Below are 18,895 nucleotides of genomic sequence, written 5' to 3'. Positions count from 1 at the left end.
TTTTAGAGGATAGGTTATAGGCACAGACAATGATAGCTTAATGGGAGCTACCCCCAAACTATTAACACAACCAATTGTTCGCAATTTATTACAAACATCTGACGACGCACTTTGACAAATACCCTTGATCAGTTCTGCAAGTACGTTAAATACGCCATGGGTCTGCTTTAGCAAATGATTTAAGTCTAACTGAAACTACTATGGCTACATGAATCTTAAATAATTAAATATACGCCATAAGCTCGTCAGTGCTATTCCTTCCTACAGCTGTAACTTGGAAGTGCGAATAATGGAGAACAAGGTATAGCGCCAAGAGTTAATACTATGCTGTTTGCACATGGCACATCATTATGGCAAGAGGTTACATTTAACGTGTCCATACTGTAAACCGAATTTATCGGAATAAAATTCATTTATTTATTAGTTGTGTTGCAGTTTAAGCTGTCATTCTATGTCCTATGCCGCCAATGTTAAATTATCGAAATTTGTGACCCATTATCCCGGAAACTTTTTAAGACACCAACTTACAATTTTCCATAATTATTGAATGCACCTTTCTAGATACACTGAAAGAGAATTATTATTAAAATTGTATTGTGGGGCATGTTATCTTTTGTTCCCAAACACTCAATTTTTTGACAGAATTTTGTAAATAAATGAACATAAAAACAAAACAACTCAGGATATTTTAATTATACTAGTTCCATATGTGTTAAATCTCACACTTGGCATGCTGTGAAAATTTCATGTCTCTACCATCAGTACTTTTTTTAGAAAATGGGCCATTTATTGCAAAAAATGTAGTTCAGAGATATTGAGGTTTAAAACTTTTTTATTACAAATTCTTATACACACTTGCAGTTCTGCGTCTTCTATGCACTAGAATTGCCCTGGCCCATAGTCTGTGTCTTCTTCAGTGTCACATCAGCCCAGTGTTTGCCTCCGCCTTTTCTTTATTGCTTCTTTTGTCATTTGCTGAGCAGCTAATTCTGCTTCACATACACAAAGCTCATCCAGTTCCTGCAGTCCTTTACCTGCGTTCTGTCCAAATCTTACCCCTAACTTCTCCAGAACCTTAAGTCTTTCATAGTTCTCACCATTAAAAGTTATTACAGCATCAGCCATTGATAACGTTAGAGTCATAAGGCCAACAAATACACTTTTAGGCACATGGCACCACTCAACATTATTGAAGGACTCATTAACATTCTGGGTCTTCCCATGTAAGCACTTCTTTAGTAGCTCAGGATTTGCGAGAGCTTTCTAAATAGGTTTGATAGCCTCCATTACTGCCGAAAGAAGAGAATGTTTATGTGTAAATTCATGCAGGGTGCAAGAGAATTCAGCATGCCTATATTCACACTAAGTGTTTGGTGGTGGTGGACACAAAGCATGACATGGCTTTTCATTAGCTGATATTCGATGAATGGAAGTGCTCCACACAGCTCTTTTCATCTTCTCTAAATTCTCACAGTTATCTCTAATGGCCTTCCCATAATATTCCTGTAATTCATCAATTACTTTGTCCGTTAGTCTTCCAGCACATTTTATTGTCTTGCCACCAGACCCAGCTTGGTTTTTAGGTTACGCAGACGTGTTCCCGTCCTTTTCTTGACATGTCCTACACACTCAAGTTTTTGTATAGGAACATCATATGGCCTACTGCTTTGTATTGCAATGAAAGCCTTGCTGTCTCCATCACCTAAGTAACTCACATATCTGACACCTCTCTCCTTCAGCAAACACTGGAATATGTTAACTTCTGCTTTTACCTCCGTTTTGTGCCACCATAATTTTTTTATATACTGCTGCTTATGAAGTAATCTGTTCTTCTGGTTCACTGTACAACCTTGACAGTACTTAATGAGAACTTCAAAAGCCTAAACTTTTCCAGTGTCAATACTTATTGCAGATGTAAAACCATTTCTAGAACTAAACCCACGCTTTTGCCAGGATCCATACACAGCAATGCTGATGTCTGTGTCACCCTCATTTCCTTCAACAGTTTCTGATGTAGCAGCAACCATTGACTCTTCAGCCACAGCATTTACAGAATCCCCAATTGTTGTTACATATTTCGTATACCTAGAAGGTGGTTTTGGCAAATTCAAAACAGTGCAGAGAACATTACCAGCCCTTGCACCTTTACCAGTGCCTCTAAGACCATAGAACATTCTCACATTAGTTTCATACAGTTCATTACCTGAATACTTTCATGAAGTATGAAATGCATTTTCGTTTTTGCACTTCTGACATTTAATAATTAATTTAAACACAAGATCTATTCTAGCTCCAGTATCCTCATAAAGTTTAACTTCACCACCACAAAGACAGCAAGATACAGTTTCAGAAAGTACTTGTGCAACGATTTGCAGACTAATAACGATGTTGTCCATAAATCATTACTTCTACCACTGTCACCCATTTCTAAAGTTACTTTCCTTTTCGATGCGCTAGGGGGCGTGGTCAATTCAGAAACATCATCATGGTTTCCTTCAATGCTAGCGCACATGTCTTCAAGTACTTCAGAAGAAAATGCAGGTCTCACATATTTGTTACCCGCAAATTTGCATTTCTTGAAGTTACTTTTACGCTTAGTCATTTTATTTGCGTATAAAAAGCAACAGAAGGTAGCTTACTACAAAAATTGTCGATAATCACACTACTTTCAACGAAAACTAGTATTAGAAACAGAGGCCCGATTTATTTATTTGTGATGCCAACTTCTGAGACGCAGCAGTAGTCACAAAACAAAGCAATTCACAGCCTTCTAGATTGTGTAGTTCCCAAGATATGACTGCTCAACTGTGGCAGTATATGCGTAACTGCGAAATTTGAGAGTCACACGTCTACATTCAAAATATTATTTCAAGGTCTCACAAATGTCTGATTGTAATAATATTATATACCAAAATGTTCAGGAAAGTTCAAAGTACATCATGGAGTAGAAAAGATAAAATGTCAAATTTCAATGTCCCCTTAAGAACCATGTATTGCCTGAACAATAATTTTAAATTAATGTACATAATCAAAAGGCACAAAGTTTTGTAATTTTCGTAGTCTATCTAGTATACTATTTCCTTTATCTGTTTGGGTTTGGGTTAGCCCCAACACCATAATGTTCTTTCTGTTCTGGGGATATAATAAAGGTACCGAAAGGATAGAGCAAAAGATAAATGAAACTAAGGAGTAACTGGGAAAATGAATTAAAGTTAGTTGGTTAGCTAGTTAGTTTTATGTCCTACAGATCATTTACATGATAAAACATAATAATGTGGAATGAGTCAGGATAAGAGAACTTTAAGGCCAATGACATTTGAGTTCAGTCAGTGATGGCAAAGGAGATGGTAGATAAATTTAACAGAATAAACAGTGCCTTAAAGAGAGTTGTAAGATGAACATCAGCCTCATTTGTAGAGAGAATGCAGACCTTCCCCATATCTTAACTACAACTTCAAGTACCACACTGTCGAAACACATCCAGTCTCAGAAAACAACGAAAATTAGGCGAGAAACTTCCAGGAAACTACCAAGTAATAGTCCACTCTACAAGAGTATAGAAAGAAATATGCGATATTTTGCTGTAGGTTTCATAGAGTCACTAAATTACCTGGGTTCTTCGAAAATTTTTATTGGTTATTTCATAGGGCTTTGTAATATTTTTTTTACATAGTCGCCTCATAATATGACTAGGATTTCCTAATATTCATCATAGATCTCATGGGAATATTGGGTAATAATGTTGGATTCGCTTGTGTGTAATTATTTTTATGGCTTTCCAGGTTGAATTATTGTTTGCCTTTTTCTATGAGTGATGTTTTTGAGGAAGCTCTTAATGTTCACCTCAAAATGGTCTTGTTGGGTCAATTTTGATATCTTGAGTAACCAATACTTAAAGACTTAAAACTGATACATATGCATGAATGGTTGTATATAAAAGGAAGGAAACTTTGTAAAGTGTAACAAGGGTATATTCACAAATCAATGATAAGTGCATTCAGTGTTAAAATAGGAAAATAGCTATCCAGTTATGCTCCTTAGGATCACTACTGTATTCCTCTATACAACTTTGTTATCCAAATTCACATATACTTAATTCATTTATTTTAATCTCATTGATTACCTCTCTGAGGAAATAGTCAAGAAATGATACACTCTGTTGTAATTGAGCAATAACTTCAAATTTCATTAGAGGATTACTTATCAAATAGCAAAAAGAAGATGGCTCAAAATTGTACTGAATATCGAAATCATTAGAATGAATTTGTAATACATAAAATACAAGCTACAGACGAAAAATGGTATGTGTAACAGGATTACCTGAAAATTGTAACAATAAATACATATTATTAATAAAAACGCCACTACATGAAGCATCACCAGGATGCTGCAATAGATATACCAATTAGTTCAAAGTGCGAAATTTAACTAAAAACAAGTAATGCATACACAGTAAAACAAATCTGAAATTATGTATTGAAAAAGAAAGAGGAGTGTTTTTATATGTTTAGTAATGAACTATAAGTAGAATAAGCCAAAGATATTCAAAATGCTGGTAATAAGCGATATAATGTTAGCTGTAAAAACTAAATTGCATAAGTAAATGAAAAATAACATGGTTATCTATAAACATATAAAGAAAAATCAGAGTTAACAGCAAAATGATAGTTAACCTTTTAGATCCATTTAGCTTATGAAGGAGAAAAGGAATTTCTGAAAATCAGAGCAGGAGAGAAAAAAGTACAAAAATCAGGATTACAGTTGTTAAAATAAATTACTAAATTTAACAAGCTGTCAGTATGTATAGATGAGAAAGATAGAAGAAATTGGAAAGTAATGAGGGGAAGGAAAAAAGGGAAACATTGGAAAGAATGAAAATAACAGAAACCAAAGAAGACTTTAATTTATTATATAACCATTATTTATCAATGAAATGATAGATGCACAATGTTAGAATATAGAAAAAAGTGAAAGATGATAAGGAGAAGTAAAAAAGAGAAATATTGGAAAAACAGATAATACCTAAAACCAAAGAAGCACTGAATTTGTTATACAACACTAGTTTCTCTATGAAATTAGGCACGCAAAGTGGTAGAAGAGATTCGTATAAATAATTAACAGTAAATTAGACACAGTTCATTGAAACAACTAGAAACTCTAGAAGCAGCAAACCTAAGCGTATCAGCAGCAAATAGGAATACAATATTGTATTAGCAACCTCTTCATACCAGCCCACAGCAAGGTATCAAGGGCCTAAGTCCATAATATGAGGATTTTACATAACAGAATCATGTAGTTATGGTGAACAGGATGGTAGCAGTCTGTATTGAGTATACTCATTTAATATTAAGTTGGCATGCTGTGTCTTATGATTGTCGATTGCCAGTAGGTTCACATCCTACATCATATGAGTGTTTTTTTTTTTATAGATAATCAGCTCAGGTTGAATTTTTCTATCTTAATCACCCGCTTATTTCATGTACAGATAACCTAACTGCCACAGCTCTGCCTGACAGATCGATATACACTTTTCCACAGCGTTTGCATGTGATTTTATTCACATGACTCTGTTGTAGTTTATCTTTACTATTGAATAAAAATTTTGATATGCTGTATGTATTATAACATGCCTGTCTGTAGTTGTGAGACTTTTCATTGTGAGGCTGTCTGAATTTTATGGAATATATGGCGTAATGGAACAGATGTTATTACTACTGATTGGTTCTTGTTGGCCAGCGAACAGAAGTAGTGTAATTTACGCATTCTCTTTTTTTTCATACTCTATTATCAATCAAGGCACAGCTACAGCTGTTGCTGGAAGCGGAATGTTTGATATTTCATAGTTCTGTTGCAAAGACAGAGCGCTGATGGGACAGACATGAGGCAATTCACCATCAAGTGGAAGACTGTGTAATTGTGACTGTGAGGGTGCTGGGAGCTTGCACGGATAATCGTATCTGTAGCTACGTTTTTCTCCTGTAAATGCTGAATAAGTATCTCCTTCTGCTAATAGCTGTAATAAAATCCAAGAAATTTATAAAAGAGTCTCACAGTTCCATTGTGCACTGAATTTTATTATGGAGGAAGTTTAAATGTTGCAGTAATTACTGCAGAGTGCTTGAATTTTCTTATGATGGAAATTTAGATGTTGTGAAAATAACTAAAACATTTGAACGCTCAACATAAGAAAATTCATTTCATAATGGGACTGGGAGGCTCTTCCATAAATTTCTTAGACCTTAATACAGATACAAGAACAAGAAAAGACTTACTTAGAATTTACAGAAAAAACATGGCTACATGTATGGTATTTCCTGCAAGCTACCAGCACGTAACAGCCACAAACATGCAGCTTTCCTTCCGATGGTGCATCGCCTCATGTTCTATTACCTGATTCTGCCTTTCGAATAGAACTAAAAACTATAAAATATATCGCTTCCAGTAATGGTTACAGTTTTTCCATTATTGATAATATACTACGAAAAAGTAAAATGCATTAAATTACACCACTTCTGTACGACAACCAACAGGAACCAGTCAGTAGTTATGAAAACTACTGTGTTATCCCACACACTGTCAAAATGACAACCTCACAAAAAAGTTAAGGTCTGTAACTACAGTCCTGCACATTATAATATCAAGAACAGATCAAAATTTTTGTGCAGTAGTAAAGACAAACTTCAGCCCTTGATAGAGAGTGGTACATACAAAAATCACATGCAAGTATTGTGGTAAAGCATTTATTTGTCAGTGAGGCAGATCTGTGGCAAGTAAATTATTTGTACACGAGAGAAGCTGGAGATCCAGAAAAAAAGATTCAACTTTAGCCGCTCGTCTTTTAGCAGCAAATCACCCATATGATGTAGAATGCGAAGTTTTACATGCTGTTAAGAAAAGCAGGAAGATGGCCCTATTAAAAATCAACATATGACACAGACTGGCAGTTTATGGCCAGTGATGAAGGATTAATGATCCATTATCAATGCTTTTCCCAGTTGTAAATGAATTTTAACAACTTAAACCCAGTAGAAACTAACATTGACGCTTAGAAATGAAAATCATTCGTGTAATTTCATGTATTCGATTGATAATGCATTTGTAGAACCCCTAATCTATGTCAAATAGTGAACACACTTCAGAACATCAAGTGAATTAATTTTACTCAGTGAACACAAAGTCCATGAAACGCCAATTACTGCCTACGGTTAAAAGTAATAATGTAATAATGTGCAAATTAGAAAAAAAAATTCCTGTGTGGCACAGAGAAAATATACTTTATGAGGTGGTAGTACCCGACTAATGTGTAGTATAGCTTGTGTCCAATTTTTAGAGCGCAGTCCGCACAAATACTCACAGTAAATGTTAATCAAATCAAGTGATTATGTTCAGAGTTGATCGTAAATTCTACTTCCGCCTTCAGTGCAGTACCTCTTACATCGTCTTGGCTTTCTTCTATAGGGCAGCATTTTTCTTAATGTGAACTATTAATTCTTTAATTCTTGTGTTACATTCACTTTTTCATTGTAGAATTCGCCCATTAACCATCTCCATGGGCAAAAATCTGTAAAGGTACTGCCCAGGGATTTGTTGGTCAAGAATCGCGACCATTTCTATCGATACACCTGCCTTGTGAAATTAAACTTACTTGGTTGCTTCAAGACAAGAATGTGCTGGGACCCATCTTGTAGCCAAATGAACTTCTTTCAATAATGCTTGCTGCTCGTTTTCAAGAAAGTCTAGATAACGGACCCTGAATGCAGATGCGATAGCACAATAGGCCCAATAAACAGATTACTGCACCACATCATTCATTTAAACAGAAACGTCATTGAAATTGTGTCTCCACAAAGGTACGTTCATTTTCGTCGGACCACCGATTTGAGCCACGAGAAATGTTGATACCTCCATGAGTGGAACCGGTTTCATCACTAAACATCATTACTGGGGTTACTCAGCTATTTATAATTAGCCAACGACAAAATATGAATCGTCCACCTTCACATCCTTCTCGAAGGTGTTGAATCAACTGTAAATGATATCGATGGAGGCCGTGCATACGTTAAGTCGGCCATGTTCCAATACGTGTAGAAATTCCCCGTGTGCTTGTTGAAAGAGTACATTTTGCCAACTGACGGACGTCATCGATTTCATCTACAACCTGTTAATTAGTATGTTCAGATGAGATGTGACTGCTGAAAACTGCACCAGTCTAGAGCAGTTCAGTGCGAATACGAGTAAACACTCTTGAATCTGATACTCTGCTACTACGAAATCGTCTACCGTATTCTCTACAAGCAGCAGGAACATTCCGTTACAAAACCCGCAATCATCATTTGTAAATACGTGCAGCATGCTCAAACTACTCGGTAGAATTGGCCAACAAATCACAATAGTACCTGAATAGCTCAATTATGTAAACTCAGCCACAGTTGCACAACTTGAACTCCCAAACGAAAATGACAGATGATAAATAATTTCATAGCGGCTGGAGTACCACCGCACGAAATGATAACTTACAGCTGTAACCAGCTACATCGCTGTAACCAATAAAAATTAGGCACATGTCATATCGATTGCTTGATTTGTGTATACTATCACGTCCTAAAACATTTCCTAGCTCTCTTGAAATACCCTGCACTGCATGTACAATCAAGGACAAGAAAATAAGACGCATCACGAAGGAATTATCCGAATGGCACAGAAATCGACAGATATATGATGTAGACATACAGACAAACAAATGAATAGAGTTTCAGAAAAATTGGGTGATTTATTCACGAGGAACACCTTCACAAATTTAACAAGTCAATAACATATTGATCCACTCTCGCCCTTATGCAGTCAGTTATTCGGTTTGGCATTGATGGATAGAGCTGCTGGGTATCCTCATGAAGGATATCGTGCCAAAGTCTGTCCAAATAGAACGTTAGATCGTTAGAATCCTGAGCTGTTTGGAAGTCCCTGCACGTAATGTTCCAAACGTTCTCAATTAGCGAGATATTCGGGGATATTTCTGGCCAATGTAGGGGTTTGGTAAGCACGAAGATAAGCAGTAGAAAGTCTCGCCGTGAGCGAGCGGGCACTATCTTGCTGAAATGTAAGGCCAAGATGGCTTGCCATTAAGGGTAACAAAACGGTGTGTAGAATATCGTCGACATATCATTGTGCTCTAAGGGTGCCTCAGATAATATCGAAACGGTCCTGTTATGAAAAGAAATGTCATCCCACACCATCATTCCTGGTTGTCGGGCCACATCGCTGGCGACAGTCATGTTGGTATCGACCACTGTCCAGGGCGTCTCCAGACATGTCTTCGGCATGCGATCTCATTGACTAAAATAGAATCATCTTCAGTGATGAACCGTTTTCCAACTGAGCCACGATGTCCAGCGAAGGCGTCTCTGGAGACGCACCAGAGAGTCTCGATCCCTGAGTCAACAGATATGGACGTTTCCAAGACAACAACCATCTGCACGAACAGTTCGACTACGTTTGCAGCAGCATGGGCTATCAGCTCGGAGACCATGGCTGCGGTTACCCTTGACGCTGCATCACAGACAGGAGCGCCTGCGATGGTGTACTCAACGACGAACCTGGGTGCACGAATGACAAAACGTCATTCTTTCGGATGAATCGAGGTTCTGTTTACAGCATCATGATGGTTGCATCCGTGTTTGGCGACATCGCGGTGAACGCACATTGGAAGCGTGTATTCGTCATCGCCATACTGGCGTATCACCGACGTGATTGTATGGGGTGCCATTGGTTACACGTCTCGGTCACTTCTTGTTCGCATTGACGGCACTTTGATCAGTGGACGTTACATTTCAGATGTGTTACGACCCGTGGCTCTACCCTTCATTCGATCCCTGCGAATCCCTACATTTCAGCAGGATAATGCACGGCCGCATGTTACAGGTCCTGTACAGGCCTTTCTGGATACAGAAAATGTTCGACTGCTGCCCTGGCCAGCATATTCTCCAGATCTCTCACCAATTAGAAACGTCTGGTCAATGGTGGCCGAGCAACTGGCTCGTCACAATACGTCAGTCACTACTCTTGATGAACTTTGGTATCGTGTTGAAGCTGCATGGGCAGCTGTAGATGTATATGCCATCCAAGCTCTGTTTGACTCAATGCCCAGGCGTATCAAGGCCGTTATTACGGCCAGAAGTGGTTGTTCTAGGTACTGAATTCTCAGGATCTATGCACCCAAATTGCGTGAAAGTGTAATCACATATCAGTTCTAGTATAATATATTTGTCCAATGAATACCCGTTTATCATCTGCATTTCTTCTTGGTGTAGCAATTTTAATGGCCAGTAGTGTACATTTTAGCAAGACAATGCCTGCCTGTATTCGCGAGAGATTCTACTGCTTGTCTTCATGTTTGCCAAACCTTACCATGGCCAAGTGAGAACGTTTGGAGCATTATGGACAGGTCCCTCCAACCAGCTCGGGATTTTGACCACACAACGGACCACTTGGAACGATGTCCCTCAGGAGGCAATCCAAGAAGTCTGTCAATCAGTGCCATACTCGTATAAGGGCCACGGATGAACCAACGCGTTATCGATTTACTCAATTTATGGTGATCTTTCTCTTGAATAAACTATCAAATTTTTCTGAAACTGTTACCATTTGTTCGTTTGTACATGTACATCACATCTACCATTCGGATAATTCTTTCGTGCTGCGTGGTTTTTATATTTCGTCTTGTAGTTTACTTGTGTTTGTAAGTGTTTGTGTGGGGTGGGGGGGTGGGGGGGTGGGGGGGGGTGTTTGTGTGTGAGAGAGAGAGTATGAGTGTGCGTGCGTGTAAAGCAAAACGACTGCCAGTGCCAGTATACGTGCGCCATTCTCACACAGCCCCCGCTCTACACGCAGGGTACTGACACACAGTGCTGGTGTTACCTGCTGGTAGGCCTGCAAGTGCTGCTTTCGCGCAGCCTCCACCTCCGGTGTGTCCCGGACGGGCTGCGGAAGACCCGGGTAGGTGGCGGGCAGGTGGTTCCCGGCGGCGTGGAAGCCCTGCCCCTCGTCCCAGTACTGCACCTGAAATACAGCACACCGTGACACTCGCGAGCCAGAATAGCTTGCCAGGAACAATACACTGTGTATAGGGTACAGGCTACGAAAGTAAGTGTCACGAACGTCCGTCATCAGAATAGGTTGACATCAGGATACTTGTTCAACAGGTGCTACCAACATTATATTTATAGTACTATAGTTCTATCAGTGGCAACCTTATAATGATGAACCACGTGTTTATGAATTTGTTCACACGTTCAAAAATGTTCGTGTTGTTGCAGATGGCAAGCTGCTTAGGCAAAGAGCGTTATTGTTACTTAGCCTGATTCAAATAGCATTAATGAGAGAAACAGACAGAACGTTGCAGAAGCAGTATCAGATGTATAGGCCTCAAATTTTAAATCATGGTGTCAAGATGGTCCGTGTATCCCAAAGACCAGTAGTTTATACTGTACTGTGGCTGTTGAAGAGAACAAAAGTATCGCTGCGTGCGCTCGAGCGCAGTGTAATACGATCCCCAATATCCTCATACAAATAAACTGTTTATCAGTGAAGGTCACAAGCATTTTCTCGATATTCGCTGACGATACTGACAGAACTTCTATTTCTTATTCTTCTTTTGCTCTACAACCTTGGCCTCTTCAATAATCTGCCTCCACACGTTCGTGTTTTTCTTTCACTGTAGGATCTCCATCTCGGTAACATCAGCCAACATACTGTTCCATCATCTGGCTCTTGCTCGCCCCTTCCTTCTGATGGAAAACAATTTTTCTTTTATTATTCTTTTGTGCATTCTCACATCTGATATCCTCTCTACATGTCCTAACCAACGTATCCTCTAACATATGACAAATGGTTGAAATGTCCACGAGGTGAACCAAGAAATGACGTTAAAAGAATTGAAATTCGTAGTAGGCGAATGTACACGAGACACTTAGATTATTGTTGCAAATACTGAAAGTAAGTCACATCGTTATACGTTTGTTAACGTAAGCCACCAAATAGACGGTACATTTTACTTTTTATATTATAGCTAGAATATTATCTGGAACACTCCAAACTTTATCAGTATGTGCATCGAACAATACAAAACATCTTTAATCAGAATGTTTATCTTTAATATATAGTCTTTTGTATAGCTAATGCGACTACTATTTTTTCACATTTGCTAAATTTAGCCGGCCGGAGTGGCTGAGCCGTTCTAGGCCCTACAGTCTGGAACCGCACGGCCGCTATGGTCGCAGGTTCGAATCCTGCCTCGGGCAGGTGTGTAATGTCCGTTGGTTAGTTAGGTTTAAGTAGTTCTAAGTTCTAGGGGACTGATGACCTCAGAAGTTAAGTCCCATAGTGCTCAGAGCCATTTGAACCATTTTTTTGCAAAATTTACTTGCTTCCTATACGCTGGTTTTTTAACATATCGCATAGAAATTTGCTGATAACACTCATGTAATTTTTCTCTTATATGACTGTGATGATCAGCATATAAATTTTGATAATGTACAAAATTAGCCAGGGCTATGTGCTTTATATCATAGACGCTGAAAAAGTTGTCGATGCGATACATATACAAATTAATTTCCAATTTGTTTCATTTGTGTTACTGGTATATATAAGGTATGTATAGTTACGATATGTGAAAAAATAGTAGTCACACTAACTCACACAAAACACTACATCCTAGAGCTAAATATGTTGTAAAAGTAATTTCGTCCTCTACAATGCAGGCGCCGTTGTAGGTAAGTATGCGGTAGACACTCGCCCGTCAACAAAATACAAAAAAAGTAAGAACTACACTCTACTGTGCAGTTACCGCCATATATATATATAGTGAAGCGCCAAAGAAACTGGTATAGGCATGCGTATTCAAATACAGAAATATGTAAACAGGCAGAAAACGGCGCTGCGGTCGGCAACGCCTATATAAGACAGCAAGTGTGTGCCGCAGTTGTTAGATCGGTTACTATTGCCACAATTGCAGATTATCAATATTTAAGTGAGTTTGAACGTGGTGTTATAGTCGGCGCACGAGCGATGGGACACAATATCTCCGTGGTAGCGACGAAGTGGGGATTTTTCCGTAAAACCATTTCACGCGTGTAACGTGAATATCAGGAATCCAGTGACACCTGAAATCTCCGACATCGCTGCGGCCGGAAAAAGATCGTACAAGAAAAAGACCAGCGGTGACTGAAAATAATCGTTCAACGTGACAGAAGTGCAACCCTTCCGAAAATTGCAGCAGATTTCAATGCTGGGCCATCAACAAGTGCCAGCGTGCGAACCACTCAATGATACATCATCGATACGGGCTTTCGGAGGCGAAGGCCCACTCGTGCACCATTGATGACTGCATAATCCAAAGCTTTACGACTCACCTGGGCCTGTCAACACCGACACTGGACTGTTGATGACTGAAAACATGTTGCCTGGTCGAATGAATCTCGTTCGAATTTGGATCGAGTGAATGGACGTGTAAGGGTATGAAGACGACCTCATGAATGCATTGACCCTGCATGTCAGCAGGGGACTGTTCACCTTGGTTGAGGCTCTGTGGGGCGTGTGCAGTTGGAGCGATATGGGATCCCTGAATCGTCTAGGTGCGACTCTGACAGGTGACACGTACGTAAGCATCCTGTCTGATCACCTGCATCCATTCATATCCATTGTGCATTCCGACGGACTTGAGGAATTCCAGCAGGACAATGCGACGCCCCACACGTCCAGAATCGTTACAGAATGGCTCCAGGTACACTCTTGCTGGTTTAAACACTTTCGCTAGCCACCAAACTCAACAGACATGAACATATTTTTGATGCCTTGCAACGTGCTGCTCAGAAGAGATCTCAACCCCTTATACTCTTACGGATTTATGGTCAGCCCTGCAGGATTCACGGTATCAATTCCCCCCAGATCTACTTCAGACACTTGTAGAGTCCATGCCATGTCGTGTTTCGGCACTTCTGCGTGCTCCCGGAGGACCTGCATGGTATTAGTCAGGTGTACCAGTTTCTTTGGTTCTTTAGTGTGTATGGAGAGAGATTTGACGCGAAGATATAGGGTAAATATACTCTCCGCATCCAATCATTTACGCTGTCTCAACCACAGATGTGAAGTTCTGAATTGCTACTAGCGTCACACTCTTTCAAAGATGACGTTCCTTGCTGAATGACGACGGAAATCATATATAAGAAAAAGTGTAGTATATTGCCAAAGTACACTACTGGCCATTAAAATTGCTACACCAAGAGGAAATGCAGATGATAAACGGGTATTCACTGGACAAATATATTATGCTAGAACTGACATGTGATTATATTTTCACGTAATTTGGGTGCATAGATCCTGAGAAATCAGTACCCAGAACAACCACCTCTGGCCGCAATAACGGCATTGATACGTTTGGTCATTGAGTGTAACGGAGCTTGGGTGGCGTGTACAGGTACAGCTGACCATGCAGCTTCAACACAATACCACAGTTCATCAAGAGTAGTGACTGGCGTATTGTGACGAGCCAGTTGCTCGGCCACCATTGACCAGACGTTTTCAATTGGTGAGAGATCTGGCCAGGGCAGTACTTTGGCAGATCTGGAGAATGTGCTGGCCAGGGCAGCAGTCGAACATTTTCTGTATGCAGAACAGTTCCGTACAGGACCTGCAACATGCGGTCGTGGATTATCCTGCTGAAATGTAGGGTTTCGCAGGGATCGAATGAAGGGTAGAGCCACGGGTCGTAACACATCTGAAATATAACGTCCACTGTTCTAAGTGCCGTCAGTGTGAACAAGAGTTGACCGAGACGTGTAACCAATGGCACCCCATACCATCACGCCGGGTGATACGCCAGTATGGCGATGACGAATACACGCTTCCAATGTGAGTTCACCGCGGTGTCGCCAAACACGGTTGTGACCATCATGATGCTGTATACACAACCTGGATTCATCCGAAAAAAAGACGTTTTGCCATTCGTGCAACCAGGTTCTTCGTTGAGTACACCATCGCAGGCTCTCCTGTCTGTGATGCAGCGTCAAGGGTAACCGCAGCCACGGTCTCCGAACTGATAGTCCATGCTGCTGAAAACGTCGTCGAACTGTTCGTGTAGATGGTTGTTGTCTTGCAAACGTACCCATCTGTCGACCCATGGATCGAGACATGGCTGCACGATCCGTTACAACCATACGGATAAGACGGTTGTCATCTCGACTGCTAGTGATACGAGACCATTGAGATCCAGCACGTCGTTTCGTACTACCCTCCTGAACCCACCGATTCCATATTCTGCTAACAGTCATTGGATCTCGACCAACGCGAGCAGCAATGTCGCGATACGATAAACCGCAATCGCGATAGGCTACAATCAGACCTTTATCGATGTCGGAAACGTGATGGCACGCATTTCTCCTCCTTACACCAGGCATCACAACAACTTTTTCACCAGGCAACACCGGTCAACTGCTGTTTGTGTATGAGAAATCGGTTGGAAACGTTCCTCATGTCAGCACGTTGTAGGTGTCGCCACCGGCGCCAACCTTGTGTGAATGCTCTGAAAAGCTAATCATTTGCATATCACAGCATCTTCTTCCTGTCGGTTAAATTTCGCGTCTGTAGCACGTCATCTTCGTGGTGTAGCAATTTTAATGGCCAGTAGTGTACGTTTGTAATTCGCCTTTCAACAGTCTACATTTCGTAGCTGAAATATTTCGGTGAATGAAAGTAGTTTCGTATTAACAAAACGCTCCTGGCCTTCAGCTGCGTTACACTTCTAAAATCACATTAGCTTTCGGCCGAGTTCTCTTCGGCCATTGCCAAGGGATAACGGACTGCAGTGTCGTCGATGGTGTGGGCCTTACAGAGCTGTGGCCCACTCAGTCACAAAACGTCAACAACCCCGGATTACCGCTCTCTTCTTTGAGGCGTTCTTCTGGCATTTCCGCGCCCAATGAGGCGGTGACTGTAATCGCGTTAAGGAAGACATTTTGATGCATGACACGGCAGTCAGTTACCACCACGTCAATGACCGAGAGGAACTCAGCCGAAAGGTCGTACGATTGTTAACCACTTGATACGGCTAAAAGCCCTATAAGAAATCTTTGAAGTATTTCAGTCGTATCCGTCGGTGGTCACTTAATTGTATATGACGAGGGTGACATGAGCCGCTTGAAGGTATCAGCGATCAAATGTCTGATAAAAGTTGGAAACCAAAACAGTCTTTGATCGCAAATTTGTTGATTCAATAATCGGTTTCGATCGTTATGATCATAATCAGACTGATCTATGAGGTTCATTCAAGTGAAACCTGGTCAGTGCGGCTACCTTTGCCTTACACGTTAAGGTGGCACCACGTAACTGCGGGCATGGTGGCGCAGCCTATTGGTAGAGAGACTGGCGCGTGCGCACCGTTGTGATGTTGCGTAGCGCCAGTGTGGTTTCACGCCGAAGAGAAGGTGGTCACGCAAGTTATCGTCCACTACCTAACATGCAGGCGAGTAAGCAGGAACAACGAGGAGTGATTCGATTTTTGGCGGCAGAGGGAGTTGGAGGCCGTGAAATGTATCGACGGATGAAGGCTGTATGCGCTCGGTACAGTCTGAGTCTCATAATGCCCGTCCACGCACGGCCAATGAAGTGAAGACGACATTGCAGCAGTTTCGGTGGGAAATGCTGGAACATCCACCGTACAGTCCCGACCTTTCACCGTGTGACTTTCATGTGTTTGGACCTCTAAAACAAGCTATTCCGGACATTCATTCGCAACCGACGACGAAGTGTGTGACTGGGTCCAGACCTGGATCCGAGAGCAGTCTACCAGCTTCTTCAAACATGGAATCGACCGACTAGTGTCGCAATGGGATATATGTGTTCCAACGGTTTTGGCGACTGTTTTTGAGTTAACAGAGTCGTTACTGTTACATTACACTAGTGACAGAGCGTAATTTGAATGCCGCTTATAAAAAAGAAAGGATGTTCATATTTACGAGTAAGATCACTGTGATTAGACCAGTACAAGTAGTAGTGTTGACTGACGTGACCTGACAAGCATTTAACAAATAACATATCTGTCTTCTTTAACTTACACTACTGGCCATTAAAATTGCTACACCACGAAGATGACGTGCTACATACGCGAAATTTAACCGACAGGAAGAAGATGCTGTGATATGCAAATGATTAGCTTTCCAGAGCATTCACACAAGGTTGGCGCTGGTAGCGACACGTACAACGTGCTGACATGAGGAAAGTTTCCAACCGATTTCTCATACACAAACAGCAGTTGACCGACGTTGTCTGGTGAAACGTTGTTGTGATGCCTCGTGTAAGCAGGAGAAATGCGTACCATCACGTTTCTGACTTTGATAAAGGTCGGATTGTAGCCTATCGCGGTTGCGGTTTATCGTATCGCGACATTACTGCTCGCGTTGGTCGAGATCCAATGACTATTAGCACAATATGGAATCGGTGGGTTCAGGAGGGTAATACGGAACGCCGTGCTGGACCCCAACGGCCTCGTATCACTAGCAGTCGAGATGACATGCATCTTATCCGAATGGCAGTAACGGATCGTGCAGCCACGTCTCGATCCCTGAGTCAACAGATGGGGACGTTTACAAGACAACGACCATCTACACGAACAGTTCGACGACGTTTGCAGCAGCATGGACTATCGGCTCGGAGACCATGGTCGCGGTTACCCTTGACGGTGCATCACAGACAGAAGCGCCTGCGATGGTGTACTCAACGACGATCCTGGGTGCACGAATGGCAAAACGTCATTTCTTCGAATAATTCCAGGTTCTGCTTACGGCATCATGATGGTCGCATCCGTGTTTTCTGACATCGCGGTGAACGCGCATTGGAAGTGTGTATTCGTCATCAACACACTGGCGTATCACCCAGCGTGATGGTATGGGTGCCATTGGTTACACGTCTCGGTCACCTCTTGTTCGGATTGACGGCACTTTGATCAGTGGACGTTACATTTCAGATGTGTTACGACCGGTGGCTCTACCCTGCATTCGATCCTTGCGAAACTCTACATTTGAGCAGGATAATGCACCACCGCATGTTGCAGGTCCTGTATGTGCCTTTCTGGATACAGAAAACGTTCGATTGCTGCCCAGGCCAACACATTCTCCAGATCTCTCACCAACTGAAAACGTCTGGTCAATGGTGGCCGAGCAACTGGCTCGTCACAATACCCCAGTCCATACTCTTGATGAACTGTGGTATCGTGTGGAAGCTGCATGGGCAGCTGTACCCGTACACGCCATCCAAGCTCTGTTTGACTCAATGCCCAGACGCATCAAGGCCGTTATTACGGCCGGAGGTGGATGTTCTGGGTACTGATTTCTCAGGATCTATGCACCCAAATTGCGTGTAAATGTAATCACATTCATTTGTCCAATGAATACACGTTTATGATCTACATTTCTTCTTGCCAGTAGTGCGACGGAGTGGTTCGAGGAATACAGTGGCGAGTCCAATTGATGCGTTGGCCCCCAAACTCGCCAGATCTGAACCCGATCAAACACATCTGGGATGTGACTGAACGTGGCGTCAGAGATCACCACCCCCTCTCCCTCCCCTCAGGATTTTGGAGGAATTAGGTGACTTGTGTGTGCAGATGCGGCTCCAACGCCCTCCTACGACCTCCCAAGGTCTCACTGCCACGACGCGTTACGCTGTTACCTGTGCCAAATGTGGGGATACCGGGTATTAGGTAGGCGACTGATCAGTGGTAGAGATAAATGAAAGGAGCGTATGGAAAGGCTGTCAGAGAGGCGGTAACCATCACAAGCTGTGAAACATGTACATGTGCAAGAGTTGCCAGAGTCGAGGAGACATGGCATGAATAAGATGGACTTAG

The 18,895-nt window shown here is 41.6% G+C and overlaps 1 protein-coding gene across 2 annotated transcripts in view; it reads right to left on the bottom strand.

Annotated features, from left to right (window-relative positions):
- Positions 1-18,895, bottom strand: part of LOC126418562 (uncharacterized) — a 153,324-nt gene that overhangs the window by 20,685 nt on the left and 113,744 nt on the right. For both annotated transcript variants that reach the window (XM_050085378.1, XM_050085379.1), the window contains exon 4: positions 10,915-11,055. In XM_050085378.1, the coding sequence (XP_049941335.1) occupies positions 10,915-11,055 (141 nt within the window). The remainder of the gene's footprint in view (positions 1-10,914; positions 11,056-18,895) is intronic.

Source organism: Schistocerca serialis, chromosome 9 (genome assembly GCF_023864345.2).
Source record: "Schistocerca serialis cubense isolate TAMUIC-IGC-003099 chromosome 9, iqSchSeri2.2, whole genome shotgun sequence".
Lineage (NCBI taxonomy): Eukaryota > Metazoa > Arthropoda > Insecta > Orthoptera > Acrididae > Schistocerca > Schistocerca serialis.
This window is presented reverse-complemented; position numbering and strand designations above follow the sequence as displayed.